Source organism: Oncorhynchus nerka, linkage group LG11 (assembly GCF_034236695.1).
Source record: "Oncorhynchus nerka isolate Pitt River linkage group LG11, Oner_Uvic_2.0, whole genome shotgun sequence".
NCBI lineage: Eukaryota > Metazoa > Chordata > Actinopteri > Salmoniformes > Salmonidae > Oncorhynchus > Oncorhynchus nerka.
Genome location: NC_088406.1, coordinates 6,881,487 through 6,902,454, shown reverse-complemented (window position 1 = coordinate 6,902,454; position 20,968 = coordinate 6,881,487). Strand labels below are relative to the sequence as shown.

The 20,968-nt window shown below is 43.8% G+C and overlaps 1 protein-coding gene across 1 annotated transcript in view; it reads left to right on the top strand.

Annotated features, from left to right (window-relative positions):
• The window catches only part of LOC115124708 (cell adhesion molecule 2-like), a 194,322-nt gene that overhangs the window by 138,813 nt on the left and 34,541 nt on the right, over positions 1-20,968 (top strand). The window contains exons 4-6 of the mRNA XM_065024175.1: positions 7,764-7,925; positions 8,088-8,178; positions 15,414-15,592. Coding sequence (XP_064880247.1) covers positions 7,764-7,925; positions 8,088-8,178; positions 15,414-15,592 — 432 coding nt within the window. The remainder of the gene's footprint in view (positions 1-7,763; positions 7,926-8,087; positions 8,179-15,413; positions 15,593-20,968) is intronic.

Below are 20,968 nucleotides of genomic sequence, written 5' to 3'. Positions count from 1 at the left end.
ACAGACAGCACCAGTTCACCATATACCAGACAGCACCAGTTCACCATATAACAGACAGCACCAGTTCACCATATAACAGACAGCACCAGTTCACCATATAACAGACAGCACCAGTTCACCATATAACAGATAGCACCAGTTCACCATATACCAGATAGCACCAGTTCACCACATAACAGATAGCACCAGTTCACCATATAACAGACAGCACCAGTTCACCATATACCAGATTGCACCAGTTCACCATATACCAGATAGCACCAGTTCACCACATAACAGATAGCACCAGTTCACCACATAACAGATAGCACCAGACCAGCAGCCAGTTCACCATATAACAGACAGCACCAGTTCACCATATAACAGACAGCACCAGTTCACCATATAACAGACAGCACCAGTTCACCATATAACAGACAGCACCAGTTCACCATATAACAGACAGCACCAGTTCACCATAACAGACAGCAGTTCACCATATAACAGACAGCACCAGTTCACCATATAACAGATAGCACCAGTTCACCAGATAACAGACAGCACCAGTTCACCATATAACAGATAGCACCAGTTCACCATATACCAGACAGCACCAGTTCACCATATACCAGATAGCACCAGTTCACCATATAACAGATAGCACCAGTTCACCATATAACAGATAGCACCAGACAGCACCAGTTCACCACATAACAGATAGCACCAGACAGCACCAGTTCACCATATAACCAGATACCAGACAGCACCAGTTCACCATATACCAGATAGCACCAGTTCACCAGTTCACCATATAACAGATAGCACCAGACAGCACCAGTTCACCATAACAGATAGCACCAGACAGACAGACAGCACCAGTTCACCATATAACAGACAGCACCAGTTCACCATATAACAGATATACCAGACAGCACCAGTTAACAGATCAGCACCACCATATAACAGACAGCACCAGTTCACCATATAACAGTTCACATATAACAGACAGCACCAGTTCACCACATAACAGCAGCACCAGTTCACCATATAACAGACAGCACCAGTTCACCATATAACAGACAGCACCAGTTCACCATATAACAGATAGCACCAGTTCACCATATACCAGATAGCACCAGTTCACCACATAACAGATAGCACCAGTTCACCATATAACAGACAGCACCAGTTCACCATATACCAGATTGCACCAGTTCACCATATACCAGATAGCACCAGTTCACCATATAACAGATAGCACCAGTTCACCATATACCAGATAGCACCAGTTCACCACATAACAGATAGCACCAGTTCACCATATAACAGACAGCACCAGTTCACCATATACCAGATTGCACCAGTTCACCATATACCAGATAGCACCAGTTCACCACATAACAGATAGCACCAGTTCACCATATAACAGATAGCACCAGACAGCACCAGTTCACCATATAACAGACAGCACCAGTTCACCATATACCAGATTGCACCAGTTCACCATATACCAGATAGCACCAGTTCACCACATAACAGATAGCACCAGTTCACCATATAACAGATAGCACCAGACAGCACCAGTTCACCACATAACAGATAGCACCAGACAGCACCAGTTCACCATATAACAGACAGCACCAGTTCACCATATACCAGACAGCACCAGTTCACCATATAACAGACAGCACCAGTTCACCATATAACAGACAGCACCAGTTCACCATATAACAGACAGCACCAGTTCACCATATACCAGATAGCACCAGTTCACCATATACCAGACAGCACCAGTTCACCATATACCAGATAGCACCAGTTCACCATATACCAGATAGCACCAGTTCACCAGTTCAGCACCAGTTCACCACATAACAGATAGCACCAGTTCACCATATAACAGATAGCACCAGACAGCACCAGTTCACCACATAACAGATAGCACCAGACAGCACCAGTTCACCATATAACAGACAGCACCAGTTCACCATATACCAGACAGCACCAGTTCACCATATAACAGATAGCACCAGTTCACCATATAACAGACAGCACCAGTTCACCATATAACAGACAGCACCAGTTCACCATATACCAGACAGCACCAGTTCACCATTTAGCAGACAGCACCAGTTCACCATATAACACACAGCACCAGTTCACCATATAACAGACAGCACCAGTTCACCATATAACAGACAGCACCAGTTCACCATATAACAGATAGCACCAGTTCACCATATAACAGACAGCACCAGTTCACCATATAACAGACAGCACCAGTTCACCATATACCAGACAGCACCAGTTCACCATATAACAGACAGCACCAGTTCACCATATAACAGATAGCACCAGTTCACCATATACCAGACAGCACCAGTTCACCATATAACAGATCGCACCAGTTCACCATATAACAGACAGCACCAGTTCACCACATTACAGACAGCACCAGTTCACCATATAACAGACAGCACCAGTTCACCACATAACAGACAGCACCAGTTCACCATATAACAGACAGCACCAGTTCACCATATAACAGATAGCACCAGTTCACCATATACCAGATAGCACCAGTTCACCACATAACAGATAGCACCAGTTCACCATATAACAGACAGCACCAGTTCACCATATACCAGATTGCACCAGTTCACCATATACCAGATAGCACCAGTTCACCACATAACAGATAGCACCAGTTCACCATATAACAGATAGCACCAGACAGCACCAGTTCACCATATAACAGATAGCACCAGACAGCACCAGTTCACCACATAACAGATAGCACCAGACAGCACCAGTTCACCATATAACAGACAGCACCAGTTCACCATATAACAGACAGCACCAGTTCACCATATAACAGACAGCACCAGTTCACCATATAACAGATAGCACCAGTTCACCATATAACAGACAGCACCAGTTCACCATATACCAGACAGCACCAGTTCACCATATAACAGACAGCACCAGTTCACCATATAACAGACAGCACCAGTTCACCATATAACAGACAGCACCAGTTCACCATATAACAGACAGCACCAGTTCACCATATAACATATAACAGACAGCACCAGTTCACCATATAACAGACAGCACCAGTTCACCATATAACAGACAGCACCAGTTCACCATATAACAGACAGCACCAGTTCACCATATAACAGACAGCACCAGTTCACCATATAACAGACAGCACCAGTTCACCATATAACAGACAGCACCAGTTCACCATATAACAGATTCACCATATAACAGATTTAACAGATCCATGGTTATCCATGGCCACAACCGATAGGTGGCCCTAAAGACCATTATATAAACACTTTGAAGTAGCACACTCAGTCACGCTCAGTCACACTCAGTCTCACTCAGTCACACTCAGTCACACTCAGTCTTACTCAGTCTCACTCTATCACACTCAGTTGCACTCAGTCACACTCAGTCTCACTCAGTCTCACTCAGTCTCACTCTATCACACTCAGTTGCACTCAGTCACACTCAGTTGCACTCAGTCACGCTCAGTCACACTCAGTCTCACTCAGTCTCACTCTATTACACTCAGTTGCACTCAGTCACACTCAGTCACACTCAGTTGCACTCAGTCACGCTCAGTCACACTCAGTCACGCTCAGTCACGCTCAGTCACACTCAGTCTCACTCTATCACACTCAGTCACGCTCAGTCACACTCAGTCACACTCAGTCACGCTCAGTCTCACTCTATCACACTCAGTCACGCTCAGTCAGGCTCAGGCACACTCAGTCACACTCAGTTACACTCAGTTGCACTCAGTCACGCTCAGTCACACTCAGTCACACTCAGTCTCACTCTATCACACTCAGTCACGCTCAGTCACACTCAGTCACGCTCAGTCACACTCAGTCACACTCAGTCACGCTCAGTCACACTCAGTCACACTCAGTCACGCTCAGTCACGCTCAGTCACACTCAGTCTCACTCTATCACACTCAGTCACGCTCAGTCTCACTCAGTCACGCTCAGTCACGCTCAGTCAGTCACACTCAGTCTCAGTCACACTCAGTCACACTCAGTCACACTCAGTCACACTCAGTCTCACTCAGTCTCACTCTATCACACTCAGTTGCACTCAGTCACACTCAGTCACACTCAGTCACACTCAGTCACGCTCAGTCACACTCAGTCACACTCAGTCACACTCAGTCAGTCTCACTCAGTCACACTCAGTCTCACTCAGTCACACTCAGTCACACTCAGTCACACTCAGTCTCACTCAGTCTCACTCAGTCACACTCAGTCACACTCAGTTGCACTCAGTCACACTCAGTTGCACTCAGTCACACTCAGTTGCACTCAGTCACGCTCAGTCACACTCAGTCTCACTCAGTCTCACTCTATCACACTCAGTTGCACTCAGTCACACTCAGTCACACTCAGTTGCACTCAGTCTCACTCTATCACACTCAGTCACGCTCAGTCACACTCAGTCACACTCAGTCATGCTCAGTCTCACTCTATCACACTCAGTCACGCTCAGTCAGGCTCAGGCACACTCAGTCACACTCAGTTACACTCAGTTGCACTCAGTCACGCTCAGTCACGCTCAGTCACACTCAGTCACACTCAGTCACGCTCAGTCTCACTCTATCACACTCAGTCACGCTCAGTCAGGCTCAGGCACACTCAGTCACACTCAGTCACACTCAGTCACACTCAGTCTCACTCTATCACACTCAGTTGCACTCAGTCTCACTCAGTCACACTCAGTCACGCTCAGTCACACTCAGTCACGCTCAGTCACGCTCAGTCACGCTCAGTCACACTCAGTCACGCTCAGTCACGCTCAGTCACGCTCAGTCACACTCAGTCACACTCAGTCACGCTCAGTCACACTCAGTCACGCTCAGTCTCACTCTGTCACACTCAGTCACACTCAGTCATTTCAGGAACACTCAGTCACACTCAGTTACACTCAGTCTCACTCAGTCACACTCAGTCACGCTCAGTCACACTCAGTCACGCTCAGTTACACTCAGTCTCACTCAGTCACGCTCAGTCACGCTCAGTCTCACTCAGTCACGCTCAGTTACTCTCAGTCACACTCAGTCACGCTCAGTCACGCTCAGTCACGCTCAGTCACGCTCAGGCACACTCAGTTGTATTAAAGAAACAAGCTAACCTAGCTAATTATAGCATTGCTATATTGTATTTATTTCGCCCCCATGGCCTTTTTTTTGCCTTTACCTCCCTTATCTCACCTCATTTGCTCACATCGTATATAGACTTGTTTTTCTACTGTATTATTGACTGTATGTTTGTTTTACTCCATGTGTAACTCTGTGTTGTTGTACCTGTCGAACTGCTTTGCTTTATCTTGGCCAGGTCGCAGTTGTAAATGAGAACATGTTCTCAACTAGCCCACCTGGTTAAATAAAGGTGAAATAAATAAATAAATAAAAATTAAAAAATTAAAAACTACCAGAATCATTGAAAATAAATATTAGATAACAAAAGAATATTTGAAATTGTATATATCATTTTATTTTTAATTTGGCTTTTCATAACAGGCTATTTTGATGGATTATTGTCTACCCTGAGTTCACATCGCTGTACATCTACAACCTTCAGCCATTTGGAGCAATGGCTCTATTAAAGGGTTTAAGGCCCATATTGGAATAGAGTCAATAGTAGTGGAGATTTGTTTGCTGTAAAACTGTCAAGCGTTTTGAACCACAAACAATCTGAACACCTGTTAGTATTAGATCACACCAATATCATGGTATGAAAATGTACATAGACTCACAGAAATAGCAGTTGTCTGTTATATTGTCTGGTTGAATTGGACGAACCATAGAGGCAGCGAAATTAAGATGTCTGGAGAGGTGATACTACCTCTCACGCATGTACACACAGAAGCACGCACAAGGCTTTGAAAAGATATCGACAGACAGACAGACAGACAGAGGGCAATGCTCCGACCCACTAGCTCACACGTAAACACTCTGCCTGCCTCCTCTCTGACTCCTGGCTCAATACAGGTTTCAAGTTAAGAGCCACTTATCTAAACAGAGAAGACATCAGAGACCCGAGGAAAATAGAAGATACAAAACAAATCAATCTTGTTTCTGGGGGACGAAGAGAAAAAGTTTCGGGGATGGAATGGGTCTTGGAGACAAGTGGGAGAATGAGAAAGGGAAGATTATCCTAAAACAAATGGAGGAGAGGGGAGGATTTCACAGTAAAGGGATGAAAGGAAGATGGGGAGGATTCCACATTTATATTCCGAACCTGTTCCTGGAGAGATACCCTCCTGTAGGTTTTTAACTCGTACTCTGTTCCTGAATAGAGTAATATAATGTAATAGAGTACCTGAAGAGAATAATAGAATGTAATATAGTACCTGAATATAATAATAGAATGTAATAGAGTACCTGAAGAGAATAATAGAATGTAATAGAGTACCTGAATATAATAATAGAATGTAATAGAGTTCCTGAATAGAATAATAGAATGTAATAGAGTTCCTGAATAGAATAATAGAATGTAATAGAGTTCCTGAATAGAATAATATAATGTAATAGAGTTCCTGAATAGAATAATAGAATGTAATAGAGTTCCTGAATAGAATAATAGAATGTAATAGAGTTCCTGAATAGAATAATAGAATGTAATAGAGTACCTGAATAGAATAATAGAATGTAATAGAGTTCCTGAATAGAATAATAGAATGTAATAGAGTTCCTGAATCGAATAATAGAATGTAATAGAGTTCCTGAATAGAATAATAGAATTTAATAGAATTCCTGAATAGAACACTAGAATGTAATAGAGTTCCTGAATAGAATAATAGAATGTAATAGAGTTCCTGAATAGAATAATAGAATGTAATAGAGTTCCTGAATAGAATAATAGAATGTAATAGAGTTCCCGAATAGAATACTAGAATGTAATAGAGTACCTGAATAGAATAATAGAATGTAATAGAGTTCCTGAATAGAATACTAGAATGTAATAGAGTACCTGAATAGAATAATAGATTGTAATAGAGTTCCTGAATAGAATAATAGAATGTAATAGAGTTCCTGAATAGAATAATAGAATGTAATAGAGTTCCTGAATAGAATAATAGAATGTAATAGAGTTCCTGAATAGAATACTAGAATGTAATAGAGTACCTGAATAGAATAATAGAATGTAAAGAGTTCCTGAATAGAATAATAGAATGTAATAGAGTTCCTGAATAGAATAATAGAATGTAATAGAGTTCCTGAATAGAATAATAGAATGTAATAGAGTTCCTGAATAGAATAATATAATGTAATAGAGTACCTGAATAGAATAATAGAATGTAGTAGAGTTCCTGAATAGAATAATAGAATGTAATAGAGTTCCTGAATAGAATAATAGAATGTAATAGAGTTCCTGAATAGAATAATAGAATGTAATAGAGTACCTGAATAGAATAATAGAATGTAATCGAGTTCCTGAATAGAATAATATAATGTAATAGAGTTCCTGAATAGAATAATAGAATGTAATAGAGTTCCTGAATAGAATAATAGAATGTAATAGAGTTCCTGAATAGAATAATAGAATGTAATAGAGTTCCTGAATAGAATAATAGAATGTAATAGAGTTCCTGAATAGAATACTAGAATGTAATAGAGTACCTGAATAGAATAATAGATTGTAATAGAGTTCCTGAATAGAATAATAGAATGTAATAGAGTTCCTGAATAGAATAATAGAATGTAATAGAATGTCCATGCGTTTCTTTCTGACAGGCACTAAGGAGGTCAACGCCACAGGGAAATCGTTCACAGTGAAGAGCACTCTGCAGCTGCAGGTGGATCAGAGTGATGACGGGGTGGCCTATACCTGCAGTGTGGAGCACGTGTCACTTTCTTCCAACCCTTACCAGGTCACAGAGGTCCTGGAGGTCCATTGTGAGTTCTGAAACCTGAGGAACATATCCAAAAATAACTAGGATCAGATGATCCTACCATTTAAATTAAATTGGATATGAACTCAACCACAGATCTAGGATCAGGATGTTTCAGTCACTAGCATGGATGATGTTTCATAATGTCTCTTGTCTCTCGTCCCAGACGCCCCCCATGTGGAGATTTCCCACTCCGTGATCATCCCTCAGGAAGGACAGTACTTTAAACTGGAGTGTGTCTCCAAAGGGAACCCACTGTAAGTACACGGTCTATCACTTAATAATGGATGTTGACAGTATATCCTATTGATAGACTCCTAACATGTCATCTGATTTTACTAGCTACACTATATATACAAAAGTATGTGAACTCCCCTTCAAATTAGGTGATTCGGCTATTTCAGCCACACACGTTGCTGACAGGTGTATACAATCGACCACACAGCCATGCATCTCCATAGACCAACATTAGCAGTATAATGGCCCTTACTGAAGAGCTCAGTGACTTTCAACGTGGCACCATTAAAGGATGCCACCTTTCCAACAAGTCAAATGGTCAAATTTCTGCCATGCTACAGCTGCCCCGGTCAACTGTAAGTGCTGTTATTGTGAAGTGGAAATGTCTAGGAGCAACAACGGCTCAGCCGCGAAGTGGTAGGCCACACAAGCTGAAATGTATAACGTGTAAAAATCGTCTGTCCTCGGTTGCAACGCTCACTACCGAGTTCCAAACTGCCTCTGGAGGCAACTTCAGCACAATAACTGTTCGTCGGAAGCTTCATGAAATGGGTTTCCATGGTCCGAGCAGCGGCACACAAGCCTAAGATCACCATGTGCAATGCCAAGCATCTGGCAGTCCGACAGACACATCTGGGCTTGGCGGGATGCCAAGAGAGGGTTTCCATGGCCGAGCAGCTGCAAACAAGCCTAACATCACCATGCGCAATGCCAAGCATCTGGCAGTCCGACAGACACATCTGGGCTTGGCGGGATGCCAAGAGAGGGTTTCCATGGCCGAGCAGCTGCAAACAAGCCTAACATCACCATGCGCAATGCCAAGCATCGTGTGGAAACGCGGACACATCTGGGTTTGGCGGGATGCCAAGAGAATGCTACCTGCCCCAATGCATAAGAGTGCCAAGTAAAACGTTTGGTTGAGGAGGAATAATGGTCTGGGGTTGTTTTTCATGGTTCGGCCCCTTAGTTCCAGTGAAGACCAACCCTAACGCTACAGCATAGAATGACATTCTAGACGATTCTGTGCTTCCAACTTTTGGGGAAGGCCGTTTCCTGTTTCAGCATGACAATGCCCCAGTGCACAAAGCAGAAATGGTTTGTCAAGATCTGTGTTTGAAGAACTTGACTGGCCTGCACAGAGCCCTGAGCTCAACCCCATCGAATACCTTTGGGATGAATTGTAACGCTGACTGCGAGCCAGGCATAATCGCCCAAACATCCATGCCTGACCTCACTAATGCTCTTGTGGCTAAATGGAAGCAAGTCGCTGCAGCAATATTCCAACATCTAGTGGAAAGCTTTCCTAGAAGAGTGGAGGCTGTTATAGCAGCAATGTTCCAACATCTAGTGGAAAGCCTTCTCAGAAGAGTGGAGGCTGTTATAGCAGCAATATTCCAGCATCTAGTGGAAAGCCTTTCCAGAAGAGTGGAGGCTGTTATAACAGCAATGTTCCAATATCTAGTGGAAAGCCTTCCCAGAAGAGTGGTGGCTGTTATAGCAGCAATATTCCAACATCTAGTGGTTAGCCTTCCCAGAAGAGTGGAGGCTTTTATAACAGCAATGTTCCAACATCTAGTGGAAAGCCTTCCCAGAATAGTGGAGGCTGTTGTAGCAGCAATGTTCCAACATCTAGTGGAAAGCCTTCCCAGAATAGTGGAGGCTGTTAGAGCAGCAATTTTCCAACATCTATTGGAAAGCCAAATGTGTAGTGCTAGTGTCTGTTGTGATTTCTGTTGTAGTGTCTCCTGTTGTGTCTGGTGTGGTGTCTGTTGTTGCGTAAGGTATGGTGTCTGTTGTGGTGTCTGTTGTGGTGTCTGCTGTGGTGTATGTTGTGGTGTCTGTTGTGGTGTACAGTCATGGCCAAAAGTTTTGAGAATGACACAAATATTAATTTTCACAAAGTCTGCTGCCTCAGTTTGAATGATGGCAATTTCATATACTCCAGAATGTTATGAAGAGTGATCAGATGAATTGCAATTAATTGCAAAGTCCCACTTTGCCATGCAAATGAACTGAATCCCCCAAAAAACATTTCCACTGCATTTCAGTCCTGCCACAAAAGGACCAGCTGACATCATGTCAGTGATTCTCTCAACACAGATGTGAGTGTTGATGAGGACAAGGCTGGAGATCACCCTGTCATGCTGATTGAGTTCGAATAACAGACTGGTAGCTTCAAAAAGAGGGTGCTTGATATCATTGTTCTTCCTCTGTCATCCATGGTTACCTGCAAGGAAACACATGCTGTCATCATTGCTTTGCACAAAAAGGGCTTCACAGGCAACGATAATGCTGCCAGTAAGATTGCACCTAAATGAACCATTTATCAGATCATCAAGAACTTCAAGGAGAGCTGTTCAATTGTTGTGAAGAAGGCTTCAGGGCGCCCAAGGAAGTCCAGCAAGCGCCAGGACCATCTCCTAAAGTTGATTGAGCTGCGGGATCGGGGCACCACCAGTACAGAGCTTGCTCAGGAATGGCAGCAAGCAGGTGTGAGTGCATCTGCACGCACAGTAAGGTGAAGACTTTTGGAGGATGGCCTGGTGTCAAGAATGGCAGCAAAGAAGCCACTTCTCTCCAGGAAAAACATCAGGGACAGACTAATATTCTGCAAAAGGTACAGGGATTGGACTGCTGAGGACTGGGGTAAAGTCATTTTCTCTGATGAATCCCCTTTCCGATTGTTTGGGTCATCCGGAAAAAAGCTTGTCCAGAGAAGACAAGGTGAGCGCTACCATCAGTCCTGTGTCATGCCAACAGTAAAGCATCCTGAGACCATTCATGTGTGAGGTTGCTTCTCAGCCATGGGAGTGGGCTCACTCATAATTATGCCTAAGAACACAGCCATGAACAAAGAAACCAACACATCCTCCGAGAGCAACTTCTCCCAACCATCCAGGAACAGTTTGGTGACGAACAATGCCTTTTCCAGCATGATGGAGCACCTTGCCATAAGGCAAAAGTGATAACTAAGTGGCTCGGGGAACAAAACATGGATATTTTGGGTCCATGGCCAAGAAACTCCCCAGACCTTAATCCCATTGACAACTTGTGGTCAATCCTCAAGAGGTGGGTGGACAAACGAAAACCCACAAATTCTGACAAACTCCAAGCATTGATTATGCAAGAATGCGCTGTGGCCCAGAAGTTAATTGACAGCATGCCAGGGCGGATTGCGGAGGTCTTGAAAAAGAAGAGTCAACACTGCAAATATTGACTCTTTGTATCAACTTCATGTAATTGTCAATAAAAGCCTTTGACACTGTCACAAACGTCGTCGGGGAAACCGGACATTTCTTTTTATTTAGAATGTCGCCAACAAAAACAAGAAACAATAAAAACGAATGTGAAGCTCACGAGGGCTATACAGGCCACTATAACAAAGTGTAACGGCGTTCGTCTGTTGAATGAAGAGAGTTGGACCGAAATGCAGCGTGGTGGTTAATCATGATCTTTAATAAAGGAAACAGCGATACATGAAATAACTGTGAGAAACAAAACAACAAACGGAACGTGAAACTATACAGCCTATCTGGTGAATACACAAAGACAGGTACAATCACCCACGAAATACAGCGTGAACTCAGGCTACCTAAATACGGTTCCCAATCAGAGACAAAGAGAAGCACCTGACTCTCATTGAGAACCGCCTCAGGCAGCCAAACCTATACCACACCCCTAATCAGCCGCAATCCCAAATAATACAAACCCCAATACGAAACACAACATATATACCCATGTCACACCCTGGCCTACCCAAACTATTAACAAAACACAGAATACAATGACCAAGGCGTGACACAAAGACAACCACCCACAAATACAAAAGGAAAAAAAAAGTATGATTCCCAATCAGAGACAACGATAGTGTCGTGTCTTTACTCTCATTAAATGAAAGACTTATAGTTTTTTATCAAAGATTCTCTGTAATTAGTATTACGCGATCAAACTGATTAATCATGTAACTGTAATTAACTAGGAAGTCGGGGCACCAAGGAAAAAATATTCAGATTACAAGGTTATAATTTCCTAATATAACCTTTCAGATATTTTATCTGATCAATTAGTCTTCGAATTAATGAATTATTTACTTTACCTCACGTTAGTCTCATTCCAAACGTCGTAAATTGTTGGTTATCTGCACGAACCCAGTCTTCACTATGAGTCATCCCATATATCAATTGTCTTAAATCATTTATTTATTACTAACTAAGTAATTCACAGAAATGCATAAACAAACAAGGTAAATGTGGTTACAAGAAATGAAATGAGAATGTTCCCTCGTGGGAGGGAGTCGACTAAGATGAGACACTACAAAGTTGATAATTATAACAATTGAAATGCTAATCCTTTGCACATGAACGTTCACTCATTCGGGAACAATTACAATCAATATATATATTTACACTCAGTGTGTCGTCGGGATCTTTGTTGAAAAGTTTGTTTCTGATGGAGAGTTTTGTCTGTCTGTCTCTCTCTTTCACTCTCTCTCTGTCTTGGTTAGAGGGGATAGTTCAGAGCGACATTCATTCATTTGTTATAGAATGGATGTTTTGGCAGTTGTCGTTCTTCGCGTTCAATGATACCGAATTCCTAGCTGCAGAATAGTAATTCATATCAAAGACTTGTTCTTATTCTGTCGGTATCGATAGTCTAAGAGTTTAACCACGTGGTATGGTTAAAAGATTCAGCAATGGTCTGCAACCTTTGTCCTCTCCTAATGGAGAAAAAATTGGTCTGGTGATAATTTCTCAAAGTTGGGTTTTATTCGGAATTGCAGAAAGGGGCTGTCCCAGGACGCCTGACCCAAACTGGGCTCAGGGGCAGTCATCTGATTTAGTTAACTCCAATTCCCTTTTTGAGTTTTCCTTCATTAAACAGTCCAAAATCACATTGTAAAATTGTGTAAACAGTATCATACTCACTCATTCATCGTATACAACAATTAGATGTAAACCTCATATCTGAGGCTATTATATAAACAGTGTTATGGTGATGTGGCCACACCGTCTCCCATGAGCTTCACCAAGTTGTAACAAACGGACCAGTTCATAGCTGGATTCTTCGCCGATCTTTTATACCTTCTCCGGAACATGAAATTTGTTCGTACCTCAAGTTCTGTGAGGTGGGCGAAATTTCCATGTTCTCTATGAAAATGTACTCTCTCTATACTGTGTGTCCATGAGGAGATCCTCAGGAATTTACGACGTCTCTCTGACCACAGCAGCCTAGTTGAAGGAGGAAAGGGGGAGGCGGGAAGAGGGGGATGGGGCTCACCACATCCAAAGATGGCAACATCATGACAATAGACAGCTGTCCCTGATTGAGAATCATACCCGGCCAAAACATAGAAACAGAAAACATAGAAATAAAGAAACTAGAATGCCCACTCTAGTCACACCCTGGCCTAACCAAAATAGAGATTAAAAGCCTCTCTTTGGCCAGGGCGTGACAGACACTTATGAAATGCTTGTAATTATACTTCAGTGTTCCATAGTAACCTCTAAAAAAAATATCTCAAGACACTGAGGCAGCAGTGGTGTCTGTTGTGGTGTCTGTTGAGGTGTCTGTATTGGTGTCTGTTGCGGTGTCTGTTGTGGTGTCTGCTGTGGTGTATGTTGTGGTGTCTGTTGTGGTGTCTGTTGAGGTGTCTGTTTTGGTGTCTGTTGCGGTGTCTGTTGTGGTGTCTGCTGTGGTGTCTGCCGCAGTGTTTGCTGTGGTGTTTGCTGTTGTGTCTGTTTCAGAGTATGTCGCTGTGTCTGTCGCGGAGTATGTTGTGGCATCTGTTGTTGTCTCTGTTGTTGTGTCTGCTGTGATGTCTGATGTGGTGTCTGGTGTGGTGCCTGTTGTGGTGCCTGTTGTGGTGTCTGCTGTGGTGTATGTTGAGGTGTCTGTTTTGGTGTCTGTTGCGGTGTATGTTGTGGTGTCTGCTGTGGTGTCTGTTGTGGTGCCTGTTGTAGTGTCTGTTGTGGTGCCAGTTGGGGTGTCTGTTGCGGTGCCTGTTGTGATGTATGTGGTAGTGTATGTTGTGGTGTCTGCTGTGGTGTCAGTTGTGGTGTCTGTTGTGGTGTCTGCTGTGGTGTCTGCTGTGGTGTTTGTCTGCTGCAGTGTATGCTGTGGTGTCTGTCTGCTGCAGTGTCAGTTGTGGTGTCTGTTGCGGTGCCTGTTGTGGTGTCTGTTGTGGTGCCAGTTGGGGTGTATGTGGTAGTGTATGTTGTGATGTCTGTTGTGGTGCCAGTTGGGGTGTCTGTTGCGGTGCCTGTTGTGGTGTCTGTTGTGGTGCCTGTTGTGGTGCCTGTTTAAGTGTCGGTTGTGGTGTCTGCTGTGGTGCCAGTTGGGGTGTCTGTTGCGGTGCCTGTTGTGGTGTCTGTTGTGGTGCCTGTTGTATGTTGTGATGTCTGTTGTGGTGCCAGTTGGGGTGGGTGCCTGTTGTGGTAGTGTATGTTGTGATGTCTGTTGTGGTGCCAGTTGGTAGTGTGTCTGTTGCGGTGCCTGTTGTGGTGTCTGTGTCTGTTGGGGTGTCTGTTGTGGTGCCTGTTGGGGTGTCTGTTGTGGTGCCAGTTGGTGGTGTATGCCTGTTGTAGTGTATGTTGTGATGTCTGTTGTGGTGCCAGTTGGGGTGTATTGGTAGGTGTCTGTTGTGCCTGTTGTGGTGCTGTTGCGGTGCCTGTTGGGGTGTCTGTTGTGGTGCCAGTTGGGGTGTATGTGGTAGTGTATGTTGTGATGTCTGTTGTGGTGCCAGTTGGGGTGTCAGTTGTGGTGCCAGTTGTGGTGCCTGTTTAAGTGTCTGCTGTGGTGTCTGCTGTGGTGCCAGTTGGGGTGTCTGTTGCGGTGCCTGTTGTGGTGTCTGTTGTGGTGCCAGTTGGGGTGTATGTGGTAGTGTATGTTGTGATGTCTGTTGTGGTGCCAGTTGGGGTGTCTGTTGCGGTGCCTGTTGTGGTGTCTGTTGCGGTGCCTGTTGGGGTGTCTGTTGTGGTGCCAGTTGGGGTGTATGTGGTAGTGTATGTTGTGATGTCTGTTGTGGTGCCAGTTGGGGTGTATGTGGTAGTGTATGTTGTGATGTCTGTTGCGGTGCCTGTTGTGGTGTCTGTTGCGGTGCCAGTTGGGGTGTCTGTTGTGGTGCCAGTTGGGGTGTATGTGGTAGTGTATGTTGTGATGTCTGTTGTGGTGCCAGTTGTGGTGTCTGTTGCGGTGCCTGTTGTGGTGTCTGCTGTGGTGTCTGTTGTGATGTCTTGTGTTGTGTTTTCTCCACCAGACCAGAGCCAGTGTTGTGGTCTAAAGATGGAGGGGAGCTGCCTGATATAGAGAGGATGATCGTAGAAGGCAGGGAACTCACCATCACCGCCCTCAACAAGACAGACAACGGCACGTATCGCTGTGAGGCCAGTAACTACCTGGGGACGAGTGGAGCTGAATATGTCCTGTTTGTATACGGTGAGTATCTTACATAGGAGCTACACTGGACGCATAACTTTTGGCCAGCAATATTGAACATGGGCAAATGTAGTGCACTATATAGGAAATAGGGCTCTGGGCAAATGTAGTGCACTATATAGGGAATAGGGCTCTGGTCTAAAGTAGTGCACTATATAGGAAATAGGGCTCTGGTCTAAAGTAGTGCACTATATAGGGAATAGGGCTCTGGTCTAAAGTAGTACACTATATAGGGAATAGGGCTCTGGTCTAAAGTAGTGCACTATATAGGGAATAGGGCTCTGGTCTAAAGTAGTGCACTATATAGGGAATAGGGCTCTGGTCTAAAGTAGTGCACTATATAGGGAATAGGGCTCTGGTCTAAAGTAGTGCACTATATAGGGAATAGGGCTCTGGTCTAAAGTAGTGCACTATATATAGGGAATAGGGCTCTGGTCTAAAGTAGTGCACTATATAGGAAATAGGGCTCTGGGCAAATGTAGTGCACTATATAGGACATAGGGCTCTGGTCTAAAGTAGTGCACTATATAGGAAATAGGGCTCTGGTCTAAAGTAGTGCACTATATAGGGATAGGGTGCCATAGGGCTCTGGTCTAAAGTAGTGCACTATATAGGAAATAGGGCTCTGGTCTAAAGTAGTGCACTATATATAGGGAATAGGGTACCATTTGAGATGTATGCCAGTCTTTCTTCCTCTCCTCCTCCTCTCCCCCACTCTCCTCCTCTCCTCTCCTCTCCATTCTCCTCCTCTCCTCTCCTCCTCTCCTCTCCTAATCACCTCTCCTCCACTCCTCCTCTCCATTCTCCTCCTCTCCTCCTGTCCTCTCCTCTCCTCTTCTCTCCTTCTCCTCTCCTCCTCCTCTCCTCTCCTCTCCATTCTCCTCCTCTCCTCCTCTCCTCTCCTAATCACCTCTCCTCCACTCCTCCTCTCCATTCTCCTCCTCTCCCCCTCTCCTCTCCTCTTCTCTCCTCTTCTCTCCTTCTCCTCTCCTCCTCCTCTCCTCTCCTCTCCATTCTCCTCCTCCTCTCTTCTCCTACTCCTACTCCTCCTCTTCTCTCCTTCTCATCTCCTCCTCCTCTCCTCTCCTCTCCATTCTCCTCCTCTCCTCCTCTCCTCTCCTAATCACCTCTCCTCCACTCCTCCTCTCCATTCTCCTCCTCTCCCCCTCTCCTCTCCTCTTCTCTCCTCTTCTCTCCTTCTCCTCTCCTCCTCTCCTCTCCATTCTCCTCCTCCTCTCTTCTCCTACTCCTCCTCTTCTCTCCTCTCCTCTTCTCTCCTCTACTCCCCTCTCCTGCTCTCCTCCCCTCTCCTCTCCTTCTCTCCTACTCCTCCTCAACTATCCTCTCCTCTCCTTTCCTCTCCTCCTCCCCTCTCCTAATCACCTCTCCTCCTCTCCTCCTCTCCATTCTCCTCCTCTCCTCCTCCCCAACTTTCCTCTCATCTCCTCCCCTCCACACTGCAACTGAGGCTGCTAACATTTGTCAAAAGCTGTTGAAACCAAAATAGTATGCACAGGCGAAGTCAGAATATTAGAAACAGACGTTGAGGATTTATGTGTTTTTGCCACAAACAATCCCACATGAGAGTATGTTTTTTTCCAGGAGAAATGACTTATCCTGGCTCTGAGAAGATATACTTTATTCAAACTAGTAGGGTATATATCTGTGGATAGAGTTGAAGTCGGAGGTTTACATACACCTTAGCCAAATACATTTAGTCTCCGTTTTTCACAATTCCTGACATTTAATCCTAGTAAAGATTCCCTGTCTTAGGTCAGTTAGGATCACCACTTTATTTTAAGAATGTGAAATGTCAGAATAATAGTAGAGAGAATGATTTATTTCAGCTTTTATTTCCTTCATCACATTCCCAGTGGGTCAGAAGTTTACATACATTCAATTAGTATTTGGTAGCATTGCCTTTAAATTGTTTAACTTGGGTCAAACGTTTTGGGTAGCCTTCCACAAGCTTCCCACAATAAGTTGGGTGAATTTTGGCCCATTCCTCCTGACAGAGCTGGTGTAACTGAGTCAGGTTTGTAGGACTCCTTGCTCGCACACGCTTTTTCAGTTCTGCCCACAAATGTTCTATAGGATGAGGTCAGGGCTTTGTGATGGCCTCTCCAATACCTTGACTTAGTTGTCCTTAAGCCATTTTGCCACAACTTTGGAAGTATGCTTGGGGTCATTGTTCATTTGGAAGACCCATTTGAGACCAAGCTTCAACTTCCTGACTGATGTCTTGAGATGTTGCTTCAATATATCCACATAATGTTCCTGCCTCATGCTGCCATCTATTTTGTGAAGTGCACCAGTCCCTCCTGCAGAAAAGCACCCCTACAACATGATGCTGCCACCCCCGTGCTTCACGGTTAGGATGGTGTTCTTCAGCTTGCAAGCCTCCCCCTTTTCCTCCAAACATAACGATGGTCATTATGGACAAACAGTTCCATTTTTGTTTCATCAGACCAGAGGACATTTCTTCAAAAAGTACAATCTTTGTCCCCATGTGCAGTTGCAAACCGTAGTCTGGCTTTTTTATGGCAGTTTTGGAGCAGTTGCTTCTTCCTTGCTGAGCGGCTTTTCAGGTTATGTCGATATAGGACTCATTTTGCTGTAGATATAGATACTTTTGTACCTGTTTCCTCCAGCATCTTCACAAGGTCCTTTGCTGTTGTTCTGGGATTGATTTGCACTTTTCGCACTAAAGCGCGTTCATCTCTAGGAGACAGAACGGGTCTCCTTCCTGAGCGGTATGACGGCTGCGTGGTCCCATGGTGTTTATACTTGCGTACTATTGTTTGTACAGATAAATGTGGTACTTTCAGGCGTTTGGAAATTGCTCCCAAGGATGAACCAGACTTGTGGAGGTCTACAATTATTTTTCTGAGGTCTTGGCTAATTTCTTTTGATTTTCCCATGATGTCAAGCAAACAGGCACTGAGTTTGAAGGTAGGCCTTGAAATACATCCACAGGTACACCTCCAATTGACTCAAATGATGTCAATAAGCCTATCAGAAGCTTCTAAAGCCATGACATAATTTTCTGGAATTGTCCAAGCTGTTTAAAGGCACAGTCAACTTAGTGTATGTAAACTTCTGACCCACTGGAATTGTGATACAGTGAATTATAATTGTCTGTAAACAATTGTTGGAAAAGTTACTTGTGTCATGAACAAAGTAGATGTCCTAACAGACTTGACAAAAATGTAGTTTGTTAAACAAGAAATTTGTAGAGTGGTTGAAAAACGAGTTTTAATGACTCCAACCTAAGTGTATGTAAACTAGTTTTAATGACTCCAACCTAAGTGTATGTAAACTAGTTTTAATGACTCCAACCTAAGTGTATGTAAACTAGTTTTAATGACTCCAACCTAAGTGGATGTAAACTCGTTTTAATGACTCCAACCTAAGTGTGTGTAAACTTCCTACTTCAACTGTAGATGAACACTAGCCTCCGTTAGACTTTTTTCACACTAGTAGGGTATAGCTCTGTGGATAGATGGACATAGATGGAGGGGAAGGATGACATATTATTCAGCTTCTGTTGGTCTGTTAGTCGGTTGTCTGTTGTCTGTTGGTCTGTACGTCTGTTGTCTGTAAGTCTGTAAGTCTGTTGTCTGTAAGTCTGTTGTCTGTAAGTCTGCAAGTCTGTTGTCTGTAAGTCTGTTGTCTGTAAGTCTGCAAGTCGGTTGTCTGTAAGTCTGTTGTCTGTAAGTCTGTTGTCTGTAAGTCTGCTGTCTGTAAGTCTGTTGTCTGTAAGTCTGTAAGTCTGCTGTCTGTAAGTCTGTTGTCTGTTGTCTGTAAGTCTGTTGTCTGTAAGTCTGTTGTCTGTAAGTCTGTCTGTAAGTCTGTTGTCTGTAAGTCTGTAAGTCTGTAAGTCTGTTGTCTGTAAGTCTGCTGTCTGTAAGTCTGTAAGTCTGTAAGTCTGTTGTCTGTAAGTCTGCTGTCTGTAAGTCTGTAAGTCTGTTGTCTGTAAGTCTGTAAGTCTGTTGTCTGTAAGTCTGTAAGTCTGTAAGTCTGTTGTCTGTAAGTCTGTTGTCTGTAAGTCTGTAAGTCTGTTGTCTGTAAGTCTGCTGTCTGTAAGTCTGTTGTCTGTAAGTCTGTTGTCTGTAAGTCTGCAAGTCGGTTGTCTGTAAGTCTGCTGTCTGTAAGTCTGTAGGTCTGTTGTCTGTAAGTCTGTTGTCTGTAAGTCTGTTGTCTGTAAGTCTGTAAGTCTGTTGTCTGTAAGTCTGCTGTCTGTAAGTCTGTTGTCTGTAAGTCTGTTGTCTGTAAGTCTGTTGTCTGTAAGTCTGTTGTCTGTAAATCTGTTGTCTGTAAGTCTGCTGTCTGTAAGTCTGTTGTCTGTAAGTCTGTTGTCTGTAAGTCTGTTGTCTGTAAGTCTGTTGTCTGTAACTATGTTGTCTGTAAGTCTGCTGTCTGTAAGTCTGCAAGTCTGCTGTCTGTAAGTCTGCAAGTCTGTTGTCTGTAAGTCTGCTGTCTGTAAGTCTGTAAGTCTGTTGTCTGTAAGTCTGTTGTCTGTAAGTCTGTTGTCTGTAAGTCTGTAAGTCTGTTGTCTGTAAGTCTGCTGTCTGTAAGTCTGTTGTCTGTAAGTCTCTGTCTTGTCTGTAAGTCTGTTGTCTGTGTCTAAGTCTAAGTCTTGTCTGTAAGTCTGTTGTCTGTTGTCTGTAAGTCTGTTGTCTGTAAGTCTGCTGTTGTCTGTAAGTCTGATGTCTGTAAGTCTGTTGTCTGTAAGTCTGTCTTGTCTGTAAGTCTGTTGTCTGTAAGTCTGCTGTCTGTAAGTCTGCTAAGTCTGTAAGTCTGTTGTCTGTAAGTCTGCTGTCTGTAAGTCTGTAAGTCTGTAAGTCTGTTGTCTGTAAGTCTGTAAGTCTGTTGTCTGTAAGTCTGTAAGTCTGTTGTCTGTAAGTCTGCTGTCTGTAAGTCTGTTGTCTGTAAGTCTGTTGTCTGTAAGTCTGTTGTCTGTAAGTCTGTTGTCTGTAAGTCTGTTGTCTGTAAGTCTGCAAGTCTGTTGTCTGTAAGTCTGTTGTCTGTAAGTCTGTTGTCTGCAAGTCGGTTGTCTGTAAGTCTGTTGTCTGTAAGTCTGTTGTCTGTAAGTCTGTTGTCTGTAAGTCTGCAAGTCGGTTGTCTGTTGGTCTGTAAGTCTGTTGTCTGTAAGTCTGCTGTCTGTAAGTCTGCAAGTCTGTTGTCTGTAAGTCTGTTGTCTGTAAGTCTGTTGTCTGCAAGTCGGTTGTCTGTAAGTCGGTTGTCTGTAAGTCTGTTGTCTGCAAGTCGGTTGTCTGTAAGTCTGTTGTCTGTAAGTCTGTTGTCTGTAAGTCTGTTGTCTGTAAGTCTGTAAGTCTGTTGTCTGTAAGTCTGTTGTCTGTAAGTCTGCAAGTC